Raw genomic sequence first — 17,188 nt, 5'->3', positions numbered from 1 at the left:
GGAGAGAGAGCATACTCCAGTATCAAAATAACCTGGTTACTCTATCCTACAAACTTGCCAACAGCGAGACATCAAACAAAATGTCGTGTGATCTGAGGTCAGGTGTAACACATACTCAAGAGGAACAACAGAAGCTTTCTCTGAGACTAGAAGACTAAATCTGTTAACAGCCAGGGCCTCTTCAGAGATGGAGGGCGGGTGACTGTGCAGTCCTGCTGGCAGAGCGCCTATTTGGTGGAGTGCCTGGCGTTCGTAAAGTAAGGTACCGGTGGCGTGGGTGTAGGTGACCGTGGGGGGGATGTACCGGGGGCCCGGTGGTACTCACCGTGACATGGGGCTGGCACTGGAAGACCGTCGGTTGCCGTAGGGGCTGATGGAGCGCCTCCGGGAGTAAGGGCTGCTGTCCCTCTCGTAGCTGGAGGACCTCTGCCTACTGCCGTAGGGGCTGTCCGACCGCTGCCTGCTCCGCCGGGACATCTCCCTGTAGGGGCTGGGGCTCTGCTGGGCCGGCCGGCGCCGGCCGTGGTGGTAGCTGTCCTCGCCATCCTGGCCGTACCTGCCCCCCATGGGGCTGTCGTTGGCCCCTCTCTTGGGGCTGGGCGACAGGGCGGAGGCCGTGCCCTTCCTGCGCGGGCTGCCCCTGCTCGAGGCCTTGCCCTTGGGGCTGGACTTGTGGCTCTTGGAGGATTTGCGGTGGCTCTTATCCGCACGGTCCTTCTGGGAGGAACTCTGTCCGCTGTCCCCCCTCCCGTCTCGTCTCTGCTGCTTGTCCTTGCGGGACTTCCCCGAGCGGCCCCTCTCCTTGCTGCGGGACGAGGAGGACGAGGACGTGGCGCTCCCCACTCGGGCCGCAGGTTGTACCTGGGAGGCGGACGGCAACTCCCCGCGCTTCGTCCCGGCGGGTTCCGCCTCCTGCTGACCCTGGCGCCGTGACCCGGAGGCCGCGGAAGACACAGAGGCCGTCTTCTCCTTTTTCGTCTCGGAGCTCACTTTGTCAAGGTCCTTGCTACTTTTTTTCTTGTAACTTTGAGGCCCATCCTCGCGAACTTTACTGGGGTCCTTGGACTTTTTGCGGGCGTGCCGGTGTTTCCTGCTCTCTTTTTCCCCGGCAGCCCCGCCCCCATCACCCTTAGCGTATTCTACAGCCGTATCTAATCGATCTCCTGCACCTCGCTCGGCAGGCTTTGCGGAGGGGGGGTCCGAAAAAGTATCCGAATCGGAGCTGATATCATCATATTCTACTAGTGGCTTCACGGCGTTCACGGCAGGAGGCGACGTAGAGCCGTGGGTCGACGCTACAGGGCCTTGCGCCACTGAGGACTCGCGACCATGTTTGGTTGATTTATGCCGTTTACGTCTTGAGGATGAAGATGACATTGGCGATTTTGATTGAGGTTTACCGTCCTTGCTCGTCATGTTTCCAGCAGAAGTATGAAGCGGGACCACGGACTGGTGTAGCCCGCTGTTGCCGCTGGCAGTTTGAGGCTGCAGGCCAGCGCCGCTAGTGCTCGATTCCGGCTTCCTCTTGGTCCCATGGTGTCGATCCGACCCAGGCATTCCTCACGTCAGCGGCGGTCCCTCTCCTGAACGTGGGCCTCTGTAGCCGAAACAATACATTAACGGGAGAGTGGTGCTCCAAAAATCCGGTAAAAGGATGCCAAGTATTTGAAGCAAGCAGAAAGACATGCAAAACAAACAAAACAGGCCGCTCACGTTTAGTCCTTATGCATTATCCAAGTTCATTCCAATCAGGTCGCCAGCATCGTGTGTCAAAGCAGAAAAATACAAAAGTAGATAGCCGGTGCCAAAAACGCCTGTGCATTTAGCTTGGTAGTAAGTGGCTGAAAAGGCCCAAATAATAAATCGGAGCAGTGTGCTCTTGACTCCGATTCTATCTGGCTAGCTAGCTAGCTAATGCTGCTTAGCTAGTAGCATGCTGTTTCGTGAAAAAACAAAGGAAAAAAGAAGTCCCTTTTGTTCTAGCCTTCCTTGTCCGGTGCCAAGCTTAGTAAAGGTGTAACTATTCCTTAGATTTACGGTTCTACAGTTCGGAAACAAGTAGAGGCCGTCATTAAAAGGCGATGTTGTTTCACGAACAAAATGAAAACTTGACCCGGTTGGTACTGTTTACATGTTCCCTTTAATATAATTTTTATCTATCATAAGTTCAATATTGATCAGAAATTATAGTATATTCGTGTGCAGTAGATGTTCCAGTTTATTATCAATGGCTCTGGGAATCAACCAGGCCTATCTTTAGGGCGATGATAGTGGATTTAGTAACATCCACAGCCCTGTCTGAAGAAGACAACCGCCATTGTGGCCCCTATGAAGGCTAGCAAATTCTGCAACAGCACGATTTCATTCCAACCGGAACTTTCGACTGCTGTCAGTCTTCCTCGTGTCCCAGCAACAGCCAATCGGAAGGGACTCCCGCCTTCTCCCCTAGCTGCACTACTGTGTTCTGCCTGTAGAGGGCCCCCAACAAAAACCCATGCAGCCAGTCAGGGAGGAATTTCCATATAATTTACAGTAAATTATCTTTTAAAACATAAAGATGGATGTTATAGGAAAGTATATTTATTTATCCGTCATATGAGTATGTCCAATGTTGCTTTCACCAACTGCATCTTATCTCAATGACGTTTTTAATGAACGCTGTAGACTGATAGGCTATTTATTCAATTAAAATTAGACTTGGATTATAATTGTTATCAGCAATAGTATAATGAGACTATTGCTGATATTAGTAATATACAAATTATCTCATATCTCTAGGCTAACATTCACAAAAAGGCCAGTATGGCTACATACCTACAGCTGGCATCCCACAGCCTCGTTTGTTTAATTTGATTCTGAATACAAAATAAGAAACTTATTTTTTGTAATGTAGAATAAACTGACCACATTCTGATTGATATGACTAGTCGTGTAGACTGCAAGTCGTAGGTGAATGATCTATAATTATTAGTGTCGAAGTCCATATAAGGCCACTCTATTCAACTGCCTCTTTATTTAATAAATTAGGCTATATGAGATTTCTGCAGGGTATTTTTTAAATTATGTTAATCATCTGGAGTGATATTTTACAAGGACTGTACTCCTCGCCTTGTTTACATGCGTGTTTTTCCCGCTATAATGACGTAGAGTGACAGGGGTTCGCATGTGCGTCTTGATTGGTTTCTTGCATGCTGGAGGTGGAGTAACAACCAAAGCGGAAGTACTGTTTTCCTTTACAGTATCAGCAAAAATGACAATGTATTCATTGTTTATACATTTTATTGAAAGGGAACTAAGCACAGCGCTTGATCAGCGTCATTAACATTGGTATCTTGAGTAGCCTAGTCTAAGTAGTTGAAAGGTGCGAATGGAAGTAGGCAATGTTAAACAGCAGCATAGGATAGGATTAGGATGATTAGGTTAAATTCATCTCTTGGTGCCTGTTATCTAGGCCTATATGCCCACACATCACTTAGAATGAACGTAATCATGATAGGCCTATTTGCTGTTATGACGTAGGCAACTTTAGGCCTATTGAGCTACTTTGAATAAAAACTGACAACAAAAGAAAATAACAAAGTTGTTGTTCTGTGCAGAGCGCCTGAGATGGTACATGTCTGGTTATGGTTTATACATATGTATCAGGGCATCTTAACTGTGAACTGAGAAACGTTTTTCGTAGTCTACATAGACTTTAGTGTCACGGCGTTACATTTGTGTCTAGGCCTGCGTCTTATGGCTCGTGGTCTACTGGAAGCCTGCTGAGAAGTAGGACCACAAAAAGGAGGAAGGGAGATATTGTACTGAAAAGGTAGGCCTACATTTCGCTTCAATATAGTTCCAGGTCTCTAACATTTTTGTAACGTAATGGCAAAGCGTGCAGTGCTCACTAGGGGGATTGAGGAGAGGGGAGGGTGAACGACTGGCCGACTGAACATTATAGAGTTTGGTTTGGTTGCTGCGTGCGTCTATCGAATGCTATTTTTGTTTGTATTACAGGCCGAGAAACAATGAAATCCGCCGAAACAACGGTAGCATGGTAGTTTTGGAAGGCAGTTCGCAAGACGAGCGCCTATATCTACACGTTGCTGCGCTTTTAACACCGAATTTGTTATCCCCCTGATCGAGTCGGGTAAAACACGGTCCGAGATGGGGAAAGAGGTTAATGGTGTGTCGCGGAGCCGGTTTGAGGTGAGTTTCTACATATAATGACATTAATATACATTGATTAAAAGTAAGACATTATTTCTGGTGGCTGTTGTGGTGCGTTTGCAGAAAAACACCGCAGCTTCCGCAGTCAATTGTTATATTAGGTCAAATATAGCCTTCTAGACTTGTTTTCAAGACACGACAGCATCTCACCTATATGTAGGCCTATATGAAACCATAATTAGCAAATCAGCAGTTTTTCCCCAAAGCCTCATATGCTGTTTTGTCTGAAATCGTGGATTTCAGGGCTGTGAAAACGTGCACTTGAGTATTCTCTTTGTGCAGTCAAAACAAAGACAATGGCGTGAAGGCATTGCCTACCCTGCAACGTTTACCTACATTTTTCTTTGTATTATTCATAATCGGTGTTGTACTGAGGGTTATTTAAACCTTTATCAGTTGTAGCGAGAAGCCGAATTCTCATCAGCGGCAGGGAGTTGAGTTGTGGCTTTGATCAGGGGGCTGTTGTGTATGCTCATGGCCGCTGCGGCGCAGGGGCCTTGGGTTGATTCTGCTACAAATGGGCCATACTCGGCCCGGCCACTGCTCGGCTATTGCCAATAGCCTTTAAGTCAACGTAAACATCTCTCTAAGCGTTAAATTATATGTTTAGCATTCGCAAAGGCCTAGATATTGACAGTTAGGTTATTAGTCGGTCGTTTTACAACGTAAACTTTGCGACGCTTTAGGGGGCGATAAAGAATGCACCGAAATGTGAATTATCTGTGTTAAGATAAACTCTCATAAAAGCTGTGGATCTGCGACGTACGTGACATTGGCACGTCTACCCTGAGCACTCGGCGCTGTTTAATCCCCCAGCTAGGCGGCGTGGGATTTGTGTGGTTTTATTTATTTTTAACGGTGCAACAGCTGACGACTCAGAAGATTCAGGCCGTAGCATACAGTAGGCTACCTTCTGACCTGACAGTCCGACAGCTGCAGCAGATAGCCTACGTGATCTGTAGTTTATTAGCCAATAACAATGGACTACAACGGTCTGGAAGAAAGGCGTTCTAGACGTGCAATATTCTAACTGTAGCCTATTTAGCCAAATTCGTATAATGTTAAGATGAATGGTTTATTTATTTATTTTGTTTTCAATTTGTATCAGTGTAATAATAAATATATGACAAGATATGAGATGTCATATTCAGCCAGGGAGCTTGTTGAAACCAGGTTTGGAATGAAAACAATGTCAAGGCCCCCAACCTGTGGACATTCACAGACCCTGCATGGAAAAGCAACAGCAAATGGCATTCAACAACCTAATAATGTTACATTACAAAAGACACACTGCCGTAGACACCATGTTCTTTTAGAAATAGCTGTGGATTATTTGACCGGTTGAGTAGTTCTCAGAAAGGCGAGCTGTCACTGTGAATTTGCCCCAAATCCAAAAGCAAAATGCCTGTCCTTCCCCTCCTGCTCTCTCAGCATTCTACACTTCTGTGCTGGAAGGCAGCCCCTACGTAGACAGCTGTGTGTGTCTGTATGTGATTGAGAGAGAGAGAGGTTTATGTTCTATTGACCCAGTGTCCACTGGTTTGTGTTTTATAGGCCCAATCCTGAATTCATCAGGAAGCCCATGAACTGAATGTGTGGACCTTGTCACTAAGTTTGAAAGGAATTCCTATTCCTTGTTGACTCTTCAAGATCAATCCATCCTGCAGTCTTATAATGGGGTAGATTTAGTCTATCCCTAGATATGGGAGCTCTGCAGAAATGAGTAAGATACTTCCAGGCCAGGACAATTGGTAGAATTAAATCTACCTTAAGCTGTGACCTCCAGTCACCACCAGGTGTCTGCACACTACTCCCACCAACACCGACCAACATCCAGTTGGCAAAGTTGTCAGTTGTTAGAATATTGGGAATTTAAAATTCAGCTGCAAAATCCATCCGACCAACAGCAACAGTCACTAACAAACACGGCACACCAAATCAAATCAAACTTTATTTATAGAGCACGTTTAAAACGACAGCAGTCGACCAAAGTGCTGTACAAAGGTGGGTCCTAGATTAAAAAAAAAAAAAAAACATTTCACAACAAAACAAGGAAATTACAGCAAACAATACAGACATCGAACATGAACAAAGCTTGTACAGACTGGTTAAAACGCCAGAAAAGGAGGTTTTTAGGGAGGATTTTAAAACTCAAGGGTCTGGGAGGATCTAATATGAAGGGGCAGGTTGTTCCATAGCCTGGGGGAAGCCGCCACAAAGGCCCTGTCGCCTCGAGACTCAAGTCTGGTTTTAGGCACCTCCAACAGCAGTTGGTCAGCAGACCTGAAGGCTCTGGCTAGGGTGTGGCGATGCAGGAGCTTGGATAGGTACAGAGGGGCCCTGCCGTGTTGGTTGGCGTTGGTTCCGTGTTCAGACACCTAAAGATGAGAACATTGTAGAGGTCAAAGACAGGAAGGAGGTCATAGTTCATGCCAGGTTTGATAAGAAAATCGAATGTTTGTTTTCTCTCTTTCTTTCTTCCTCTTCTGCCCCCTCATCCTCTTTCTCCCTCAAGCTTTGACTTTGAGCCGATCTGAATGTAAATCTCAGCTTGTGAGATTGTGATCATTGTGGGTTTGAATGAGAGGAGGCCCTAGTGGCCAGTCAACCAGTGGAGGCCATCTGCTTACTAGCCCGCTCTCTGCCTCTCTCTGCAGATGTTCTCAAACAGCGATGAGGCTGTCATCAATAAAAAGCTGCCCAAGGAGCTGTTACTACGGTGAGTGGGGGTTTTGCCCCAACATGTATGTTCTCTCAGTGTTTAAAGATTGGAGTTTGTGTGTGATCAAGAGAACCATGATATATGGATTAGTGTGTTGAGCATACATGCACTCACCTGGCTAAACATACACAACAACCGATAAGACAACATAACAGTCGATTATTCACCTTTTAGTCAATGTGTGTCAATTAATTTATCAACATTCTCCCTCAACATTTGCTTCTTTCCCTTGAGCCCCCGCTCTACACTCCCTTCCCCCATGTTAAAACTGTAATTAAAAACAGATGCTCGGGGCTATAAAACATTCAAATCGATAAAGTAAAAATTTAAAAAAAGTAAAAAGCTCTTGAGTAAACAGAAAAGGGAGGCCATAACTCAAGCCTGGGCCTCGCCAGTGGAGTTGCCCAGGATAGGGGCTGCTGACACTGCGGTGTTGGCCAGGTGGAGTGGGCTGATTTACTGGAGCTTTTGGGGCAGGCTGGCTTGGGGCCATTGCAACACTATTCACCCTACAGTGTTTGCTGCAGCATGGTCCATGTGAATCCTTTGTATACCTAGCTGTGTCACTATGGATATAGCCCAGCAGTGGCGTATTTCCATTGCAGGGTCCCCGCTCTGCTTAAGTAAACACATTTGTTTATCTCATTAACACTTAAAGCCAATAGTGTCCGTGTCATCAGAGTAAACGCTGACGCCACACTGCGTTCTCGGACCCGTGTGAGAGAGGTATGGCTGCACAATTAATCGTGAATTAATCTAAATCGCGATTATGACCTCCGCGATTAACTAATCGCAAAAGGCCGCAATTAATGTGATTAATAATTTTGCTTTGAATTGGGTGTGCTACAGTAGGACTACACGGACGAATTACAGGCGCTTATGCTGTCTGACCAATCACATGCGTTCCCGCTGAGTGCGCTGTGCGCAGCAATTTCACTGAGAAGACAGATAGCAGTAGGTCAAGACAAGTGTCACAAGAGTACCCGCAGCCGTGACTAGTTAAAACATGAGCGAAAACGAGGTCAGTGAGTTAGTAGCAAGAAAGGGATCAACGTCCGTGATTTGGGAGCATGTTGGTTATTCTATATTAATATTATATATTAATCGCAATTATTAATCGCAATTACCATTTTGAAGCAAATAATCGCAATTATTATCTTTTGTCCTAATCATGCAGCCCTAGAGAGAGGCTTGTCAAGTCTCGTCACGGGACTTGTGCAGGTAGAGGGTTCTGGTTAACTGGTTCGACTGAATCTGTGTCTGTGTTCCAGAATCTTCTCCTTTCTGGACGTGGTGACTCTCTGTCGCTGTGCCCAGGTCTCACGGGTAAGTCTGTCGTTGAATCTGGGTGTGATTGTAGGCTATGTCTGTGAGAAAATCGCTGAACCGTTGAGGCACAACCTCTGACCTTTTCTCTCTTCTGCTTGCCCTCAGTCCTGGAATGTCCTCGCTCTCGACGGCAGCAACTGGCAACGGATCGACCTCTTCGACTTCCAGAGAGACATTGAGGTCTGAGAAAGTGCACGTCTCTCATATCCGTTTAGGCCCCTCCTCACCTTTTCACCACGCCTCATTTCAAGGAGATAAATTGATTCTCACAAGTCAAATTAGCACAGATATTATTTATAGGGATGTGGATCAGTAATTGATTGTTTGTGTGTTTATTCACAGGGCCGGGTGGTGGAGAACATCTCAAAGCGATGTGGGGGTTTCCTGAGGAAACTGAGCCTAAGAGGGTGTTTGGGGGTTGGGGACAGCGCTCTGAGGTGAGGACTCCATTCAGGTATCATGTCGACTGGAGACTAAGCTGGAAGCTAGCAACGATTAGCCGATCGGCTAACGCCATTTGTGTTTGGCCTGGGGATGGCTCATCAGCTAGCTAGCCAACTTCTGTGGCTAAAACGTTTGACGTCTGTGAAATGCGACTGCTTGTCTGTCTATAGGGAAGGAAAGTAATCTCATCTCCCCCTAGTGGTAGCGTTCCTAATGCCGAGAGAATGAATGGGATATCTCATAGACACCTCTTTTGAAAAATCATATCTTGGTCGACACCAAAAAGTTTGTAGAATGCCTTAAACGGCAAATACTTGGAGACAAACTTTATTGATTCTGGTGATCATAGTTGATTTTCAATCACAATCCGAATTATGCAAATATTTTTCTTAAATTCCATTGACTTTGACTGGAGGTATGGAGCAATTTCAAAAATTTGAAAGAAGGCGAAATACTGTTTGAAATTCTCACGGTTAGTAGGTTATTACTGTAAAGACACTCACAAGTTTTTGTTTTGATAACTTCACCGAAATGGCTTCGTAGTAATTATTAGAAAATCCAGTCTATGGAGTTTACATTGAAACTCCTCTCCGATAGGAATAAATCCACTAGGAATAAATCCACTAGGGGGCGCATGTTTTCACTTTCCCTCCCTATATCCAATGGTCATAACATTTCAGCTAACCCATTTGAGTTGTGAAATAGATATAATACACAATCTATTGAGATAACAAAACAATATATTAATTAAGACGCTATACATTTCAAAACAGTTTTTATTCCAATAAATACTGTCTCCACTTCATGTCGGATGATCTTAAATGTAGGCTAATTAAAGCTGGACTCTATCCACTGTATCTTGAACTTGATTGATTGATCCACACGGATCTGCTGTTACTGCAATGCTCTGGCCAATCGTGTCAATTTCAAATGTGTTTATTATAGCTGTAACCCAGTTGAATTGATTCAACTCACTCATTACAAATACCGCCCACCCACACCATCAAACCTTTTCAGTGGCATAGCTGACTGAAGCCGTGTTTATGAGAAGTGGTGACGCGTGTTGGCGACTGAGAGGAAGCAACATCAAACCCGAATTGAATTAGTTAAACTCACTCCTCAGTATAAACACTTCTCTTGGCAAGTCAGAGGAGCCAAGATCGAACCCAGCATGAGCAAGTGAGCGTAAAGGCAATACTGCCAAGCAACACAGTGACACCTGTTATATAGACTAGTGTCTCTACTTGCATTTAAACAATAATGTAAACTTCAAGCATTCAAAGTAAACTGCAGACACTTTCAGGTGGATGAAAATAGTGTCTGCACATTAAAATGATTGACTGCATAGAAAACTATATCTCACCTATAGACTATAGATTTAAAATGTCATTGGCTGTATAACTACCATCTCAAATGTACATCTTGTAAACTACTGTCACAGTACCATTGTACTGTGAATGGGAAGTCTTCACAAAATTAGCAACGTTTTGGAAATTAGAGAGGAAAGATGTCAAGCAGAAACTACAGGTGGTGCTACAGTAACCAATTCAAAAAGCCAGTAGGAGAGCACAGCACATGAGAGGTGGAGGTGGGAGGTGTGAGGAAAGGGGGGGGGGGGCGTGGAAGGGGGGGGGGGGCATGGGCGGGGGTCTACACATGAATGGGATGCAGAGTTAACTGGCCTCAATCCCCCTCATTGAATTCTGGGGCGGGAAGGGTGGGGGGGGGGGGGGGGGGTCAACTCTCTGTAACGTTCAGGGTAAGTAAATACCCTCTGCTAATGTATGTGCGCACCTCTTTTTGCTTTTCGACAGAACCTTCTCCCAGAACTGCAGGAACATCGAGTTGCTTAGTCTGAACGGCTGTACCAAGATCACTGACAGGTGTGCACTCACTCACTCACTCACTCACTCATTCATTCATGCTTTACTAAATACTTGATGCTGCACTTGAACTGCACTTATATAGCGCTTTTTTCCAAAGCGCTTTACATTCCTCTCATCCTCTCATTCACCCATTCACACACACCCGCCGACCCTACGATCACTGAACGACCCGCTCTACCTCCTGAGCTATACAGCCGCCCCTTGTGTGCTTGTGACTATATATTCTGCCATTGTTAGCAGGGTTTGACCAACTGTCTATGTCTTCTTTCCGTCCAGCACGTGTAATAGCCTCAGTAAGTTCTGTCCCAAGCTCAAGCATCTGGACCTAGCTTCCTGTACCTCAATCACAAACCTGTCACTCAAAGCCCTAAGGTGAGTGGATGGACACGATCACACAATAACCACACAAAAAAACGCCTGCTTCTATTTAATCACACACAGACACACACACACACACACACACAAGGTGGTCTTCTCACCTAGAACACGTACACAGCGACCGCGTTAAGTTCAGTTATGCGCACGGTTAATGTGAGACCTGCGGCATTACGATTAAAGCCTAATTTATACTTCATAAAACGGCTCATGTCTCATGGCTCATGGCTCAAGGCTCATGGCTCTTGGTTGCCATGGAATGGAAGCTAAAGACAATGCCCCGGCATTCCATTCCATGGCAACCAAGAGCCACGAGGCATGAGCCATGAACCGTTTTATGAAGTATAAATTAGGCTTAACTAGTTTCTGTTGAGCCGTCTCATGTGTTGCTCTTTACCCCCCCACCACCCCCCCCCCTCAGCGAGGGCTGTCCTCTGCTGGAGCAGCTCAACATCTCGTGGTGTGACCAGGTGACTAAGGATGGCATCCAGGCCCTGGTGCGGTGTTGCCCCGGACTAAAAGGCCTGTTCCTCAAAGGCTGCACACAGGTACGGGCAGAGGGCGAGGGAGGGGCGAGATGGAGACGAGGGTTAAAGATTAGGTGTGTGTGTGGTGTTTGTGTGTGTGTGTGTGGAGGAGGGTTACGCGTGTGTGCGTGTGTGCGTGTGTGTGTGTGTGTGTGGAGGAGGGTTACGTGTGTGTGTGTGTGGAGGAGGGTTACCTGTGTGTGTGTGTGTGTGTGTGTGTGTGTGTGTGTGGAGGAGGGTTAACTGTGTGTGTGTGTGTGTGTGTGTGTGTGTGTGTGTGTGGAGGAGGGTTACCTGTGTGTGTGTGTGTGTGTGTGTGTGTGGAGGAGGGTTAACTGTGTGTGTGTGTGTGTGTGTGTGTGTGTGTGTGTGTGTGTGTGTGTGTGTGGAGGAGGGTTACCTGTGTGTGTGTGTGTGTGTGGAGGAGGGTTACCTGTGTGTGTGTGTGTGTGTGAAGGAGGGTTACCTGTGTGTGTGCGTGCGTGTGTGTTTGTGTGGAGGAGGGTTACCTGTGTGTGTGTGTGTGTGTGTGCGTGTGTGTGTGTGTGTGTGTGTGTGCTGATGAATAGTGCCGGCGAGCCTCAGTAGGTGGGAGCTGTTAACAATGGGGTCACCTCGGTTCACCTGCTAACTCGATTTCAAAATGACGTCCTGCAAATCTCTCTCTATCTCTCTCTCTCCCTATCTCTCTCTCTCTCTCTCTCTCCTCTTTCTCTAAATTCCTGTGTGTTGCAGTTGGAAGATGAGGCGCTGAAGCACATCGGGGCCCACTGTCCAGAGCTGGTCACGCTAAACCTGCAGACGTGTTCAGTAAGCTTCATCTTTTTAATGATCGTTAGAAGATTACACCGTTTGGGGATTTGGGTTTTCTATATACAGTACAGTACCAGTAAATCACCGTGACCTCCACGAAAACCCGGGAACCCGCGGATGACAGTTCCCCGTCAGGGGGTTCCGCGCTTCCCATCTCGGCACCCCGGCATGTTTGGGATGGAATGTTCTCCGAACGCAGGATAATGAGATGTTTTTAGGTTGAGGCCCTCGTGAGCTTTGACAGTGAACAGGGTCATTTACATATTTGTGTAGCCCGTGTTGAGGCCAGGGCAGAGGCTGGTAGTTGCGAAGTGGGTCAGGCTCTGACCTCGCCCGTCCCTGTGGTTTAGGGGGTGGGAGGTGTGTGTGTGGGGCGGAGGGGGGGGGTACTGAGGACTGTCCGTCAAACACGCCTTGGTCCGCATTAGTGTCTCTGGCGTCCTCCCTATCTGTGTCCAACTCCCTTCCTGTGTCCTAATTGTCCTTTCCATCCTCTTCTGTTTCATTTTCTGTCATTATCTGTCACATCCAAATCAGATGTTACTTTGCCAGGTAGGTTTCACATCCTAGGAATGTGTTCTGGCCAGTTGGTGCGTAACGCTCATGGAGAGAGAACAGTAGGCAGGTGCAAGGGCTAGACAGGACAGTGCAAAGATGGGACAGTGCAAAATATCTGCGTTATATTGCAATATTCCCCATAATTTTGTATTTGCCCATAGTTTCATTCCTTACCCCTTCCACACATTCTCTTAGCAGCTCGCCCTCAACATCTCTTGCCAGTTAGACAGCTATTGTTATTTGTTAACTCAGTACAGCCGTTTTTCCATCGGCACTTTAAACTGCCCTGGTAAAACCCATTCTGAAGAAAAACAACTTAGGCTACTCAGTCCTCAGTAAAGAATCAATGGTGACTTGGAAAAAGCTATTTGTCCTCGTCCTCCTGGACCTGAGTGCAGCGTTTGACACGGTAGACCATAATATCCTTGATGGAAGACTTGACAACTGGGTCTGCCTCTCCGGGGGCAGTATCCTTGACTGGGTCAGGACTTATTTAACTGGCTAAGAGTTTTTTTGTCGGCCTTGGTGACCACAATTCAAAAAACACTTGAGATGACTAACATCAACTTATCTGGCCCCCGGGTGATTACTGTTTTTTTGCTTCCCTCTGGAATTTCTACGGGTGGGTCGTATGCCCACCTCCCTTCTTCTCTGTAAAGCGCATTGTGTTGCCTCTGGGTATGAAATGCGCTATACAAATAAAGCTTTGATTGATTGATTTGATTGACATGTGAGGTCCCACAAGGATCAATTTTGGGGCCCTTACTTTTCAGTCTGTACGTGTTACCCCTACGCGATGTCATGAGAAGGAACAACATTAGCTACCATAGCTATGCAGATGACACCCAGCTCTACATTTCTGTGACACCCTACTACAGCTCATTTGAATGTTTGACAGAATGTGTTGCTGACATAAATGTGTGGATGTCACAGAACGTCCTCCAGTTAAACCAGGAAAAAACTGAAGTATTGATCATTGGTGAAAAAGATGAGGGAGACTGTCTGTACACTTAACACCGTCACTGAACACCAAGGCAAGAAACGTAGGTGTTGGACTCTGATCTTAGCTTTGAGGCCCATGTAAAGAATGTGACCAGGACCGCATTTTATCACCTGAGAAACATTGCCAAGGTGAAACCTTTCCTCTCCCAGACTGATACTGAAAGATTAATGCATGCTTTTATCAGTAGCAGGTTGGATTATCGTAACACTCTCCTGTCTGGCCGACCAAAAAGCGATTAGTCAACTCCAACTGATTCAAAATGCTGCAGCACGTGTTTTTACAAAGTAGGAAGGTTCACATCACACCAGTTTAAAATCACTACACTGGTTACCTGTCAGTTTTATAATCGATTTTAAAATTCCTTTATTAGTCTATAAATCCTTACATAATCAGGCATCTAAATACATATCAGATATGCTTTTAAAATATACACCTAGTAGGTCCCTCAGTTCCTCTGGCACTGAGTTTTTAATGGTCCCTAGAGCCAGGACTAAGAGGCATGAGGAGGTCCTAGAGTCAGGACTAAGGCATGGGGAGGTCCTAGAGTCAGGACTAAGAGGTATGGGGAGGTCCTAGAGTCAGGACTAAGAGGCATGGGGAGGTCCTAGAACCAGGACTAAGAGGCATGGGGAGGTCCTAGAGTCAGGACTAAGAGGCATGGGGAGGTCCTAGAACCAGGACTAAGAGGCATGGGGAGGTCCTAGAACCAGGACTAAGAGGCATGGGGAGGTCCTAGAGTCAGGACTAAGAGGCATGGGGAGGTCCTAGAGTCAGGACTAAGAGGCATGGGGAGGTCCTAGAGTCAGGACTAAGAGGCATGGGGAGGTCCTAGAGTCAGGACTAAGAGGCATGGGGAGGTCCTAGAACCAGGACTAAGAGGCATGGGGAGGTCCTAGAACCAGGACTACGGGGAGGCAGCGTTTAGTTCGTGTGCCCCCAGCCTCTCGAACACCCTGCCAGAGGACCTGACAATGTCTGAGACCGTGGAAACCTTTAAGCAAGATCTTAAAACATACCTTTTTAATATTGCTTTTACCAAGTAGCTTTACTTGTGTTAATATCTTAAACTGTTCTTAATTTTTATTCTCTACTTTTAAAATGTTTCATTTTTTAAATTTGTATTGTATTGTAAATCTGTTCTCATTGTGTATGCATGATTTAAGTTTTTATCCATCTCTTTATGTAATGCACTATGTGCTATATTGATTTGTATGAATGGTGCTATAGAAATCATTAGTCTGTCACTGTTCTTTCACCTCTAACTACCTTCTCTCCGTCTGTCTCTGTCACCTGTCCTCTCTGTCTGTCTCCCGTCCTCCCTCTGTCCGTCTCCCACCCTCCTCTCTGTCTGTCTCCCGTCCTCCTCTCTGTCCGTCTCCCACCCTCCTCTCTGTCCGTCTCCCGTCCTCCTCTCTGTCCGTCTCCCGTCCTCTCCTCTGTCCGTCTCCCACCCTCCTCTCTGTCCGTCTCCCGTCCTCCTCTCTGTCCGTCTCCCGTCCTCCTCTCTGTCCGTCTCCCGTCCTCCTCTCTGTCTGTCTCCCGTCCTCCTCTCTGTCTGTCTCCCGTCCTCCTCTCTGTCTGTCTCCCGTCCTCCTCTCTGTCTGTCTCCCATCCTCCTCTCTGTCTCTGTCTGTCTCCCGTCCTCCCCTCTGTCTGTCTCCCGTCCTCCTCTCTGTCTGTCTCCAATCCTCCTCTCTGTCTGTCTCCCGTCCTCCTCTCTGTCTGTCTCCCGTCCTCCTCTCTGTCTGTCTCCTGTCCTCTCTGTCTGTCTACCATCCTCCTCTCTGTCTGTCTCCCGTCGTCCTCTCTCTGTCTCCCGTCCTCTCTGTCTGTCTCCCGTCCTCTCTGTCTGTCTCCCGTCCTCCTCTGTCTGTCTCCCGTCCTCTCCTCTGTCTGTCTCCCATCCTTTCTCTGTCTGTCTCCCATCCTCCCTGTCTGTCTGTCTCCCGTCCTCTCCTCTCTCTGTCTCCCGTCCTCTCCTCTGTCTGTCTCCCACCCTCCCCTCTGCAGTCATATCCCCAGTGCGTGTTTTAGGTGAAAGACTGTAAAGTGCTGTAGTTTATGATATAATAAACACCCGGGAGATGCCACTTTATTAGGAGCACCTGCTGGTTGATGCAGATAACCCGCTCCTCCAAACAGCCAATCACGTGGCTGCAACTCCGTAATATGAAGCACGTAGGCACGGCGAAGAGGTTTAGTTGTTGTTCCACCAAACATTAGAACGGGACCAGACGTATGACCCAGGTGACTGACCGCGGCGTGACCGTCGGCGCTGGACGTGGCGGTTCTAGCGTCTCGGAAACGGCCGCTTTTCTGGGACTTTCACACCCCAAGGTCTCTAGAGTTCACAGAGAGCGGTGCAATAAACGGCAGTGAGCGCGGCGGTTCTGTGGGCGAGAACCCCTGGTTAACGAGAGAGGTCAGTGGAGAACCGCCAGACTCGTCCAAGTTCACAGACAGGCCTCAACTAACGGCTGTTTACAACAGTGGCGTGCAGAAGGGCACCTTGTTGAGTCCGCGCCACACAATCCAGGCTGAGTATATTTGCTCTGAGGCAACAGTCATGTTGATGGATCTACTGTACATAAATTATGTTGGATCAGTATACGTGTCACCATTATCAATGAGGTTGGTTTTTTGGGGGGCTCCTGGAGGTGTGCCCGGATATATAGCCCGGTTGACCCCCTCACCCAGGCTCGGGGGGGTAAAAGGATAGCCCCTCGGCCCCGAGCCTGGGGGGGAGAGGACACAACACCTAACCTACACGAAGAAGGTTTTTTTTTTGGGGGGGGGGGGGGGGGGGGGTTGTGGGTGAATGACCTTTGACCCCTCTCTCACTGTCCATCTCTCTCTCTGACTGAGCAGCAGATCACAGACGAGGGCCTCATCACCATCTGCCGGGGTTGTCACCGTCTGCAGTCTCTGTGTGTGTCCGGCTGTGCCAACATCACAGACGCCATACTACACGCTCTGGGACAGAACTGTCCCCGCCTTAGGTAACCCTCGTCCACACACACACACACACACACACACACACACACACACACATTCAGGTAACCCTCGTCCACACACACACACACACACACACACATTCAGGTAACCCTCCTCCACACACACACACACACACACACACACATAAACACACACACACACATACACACATACAGGTAACCCTCCTCCACACACACACATACACACACACATATACACACACATACAGGTAACCCTCCTCCACACACAAACATACACATACAGGTAATCATCCTCCGCACACGCGCACACACACACACACACACACAGGTTAGCCTCCTCACAG

At 47.3% G+C, this 17,188-nt stretch overlaps 2 protein-coding genes across 2 annotated transcripts in view; one reads left to right on the top strand and one right to left on the bottom strand.

The window, feature by feature from the left end:
• Window positions 1-2,382, bottom strand: part of cdk12 (cyclin dependent kinase 12) — a 19,028-nt gene extending 16,646 nt beyond the window's left edge. The window contains 1 exon segment of the mRNA XM_084448884.1: window positions 326-2,382. Within this exon segment, the coding sequence (XP_084305010.1) occupies window positions 326-1,557 (1,232 nt within the window). The 5' untranslated portion in view covers window positions 1,558-2,382.
• fbxl20 (F-box and leucine-rich repeat protein 20) overlaps window positions 1,540-17,188 on the top strand; it is a 21,160-nt gene continuing 5,511 nt past the window's right edge. The window contains exons 1-12 of the mRNA XM_084448885.1: window positions 1,540-1,646; window positions 3,725-3,811; window positions 4,000-4,191; window positions 6,870-6,931; window positions 8,206-8,260; window positions 8,369-8,443; window positions 8,606-8,700; window positions 10,522-10,590; window positions 10,870-10,965; window positions 11,390-11,516; window positions 12,231-12,305; window positions 16,738-16,868. Of these exons, the coding sequence (XP_084305011.1) occupies window positions 4,150-4,191; window positions 6,870-6,931; window positions 8,206-8,260; window positions 8,369-8,443; window positions 8,606-8,700; window positions 10,522-10,590; window positions 10,870-10,965; window positions 11,390-11,516; window positions 12,231-12,305; window positions 16,738-16,868 (827 nt within the window). The 5' untranslated portion in view covers window positions 1,540-1,646; window positions 3,725-3,811; window positions 4,000-4,149. The remainder of the gene's footprint in view (window positions 1,647-3,724; window positions 3,812-3,999; window positions 4,192-6,869; window positions 6,932-8,205; window positions 8,261-8,368; window positions 8,444-8,605; window positions 8,701-10,521; window positions 10,591-10,869; window positions 10,966-11,389; window positions 11,517-12,230; window positions 12,306-16,737; window positions 16,869-17,188) is intronic.

Source organism: Borostomias antarcticus (genome assembly GCF_949987555.1).
Source record: "Borostomias antarcticus genome assembly, chromosome: 14".
NCBI classification, from domain to species: domain Eukaryota; kingdom Metazoa; phylum Chordata; class Actinopteri; order Stomiiformes; family Stomiidae; genus Borostomias; species Borostomias antarcticus.
The sequence above is the reverse complement of the archived record's forward strand: the minus strand, read 5'-3'. Positions and strand labels throughout refer to the sequence as shown.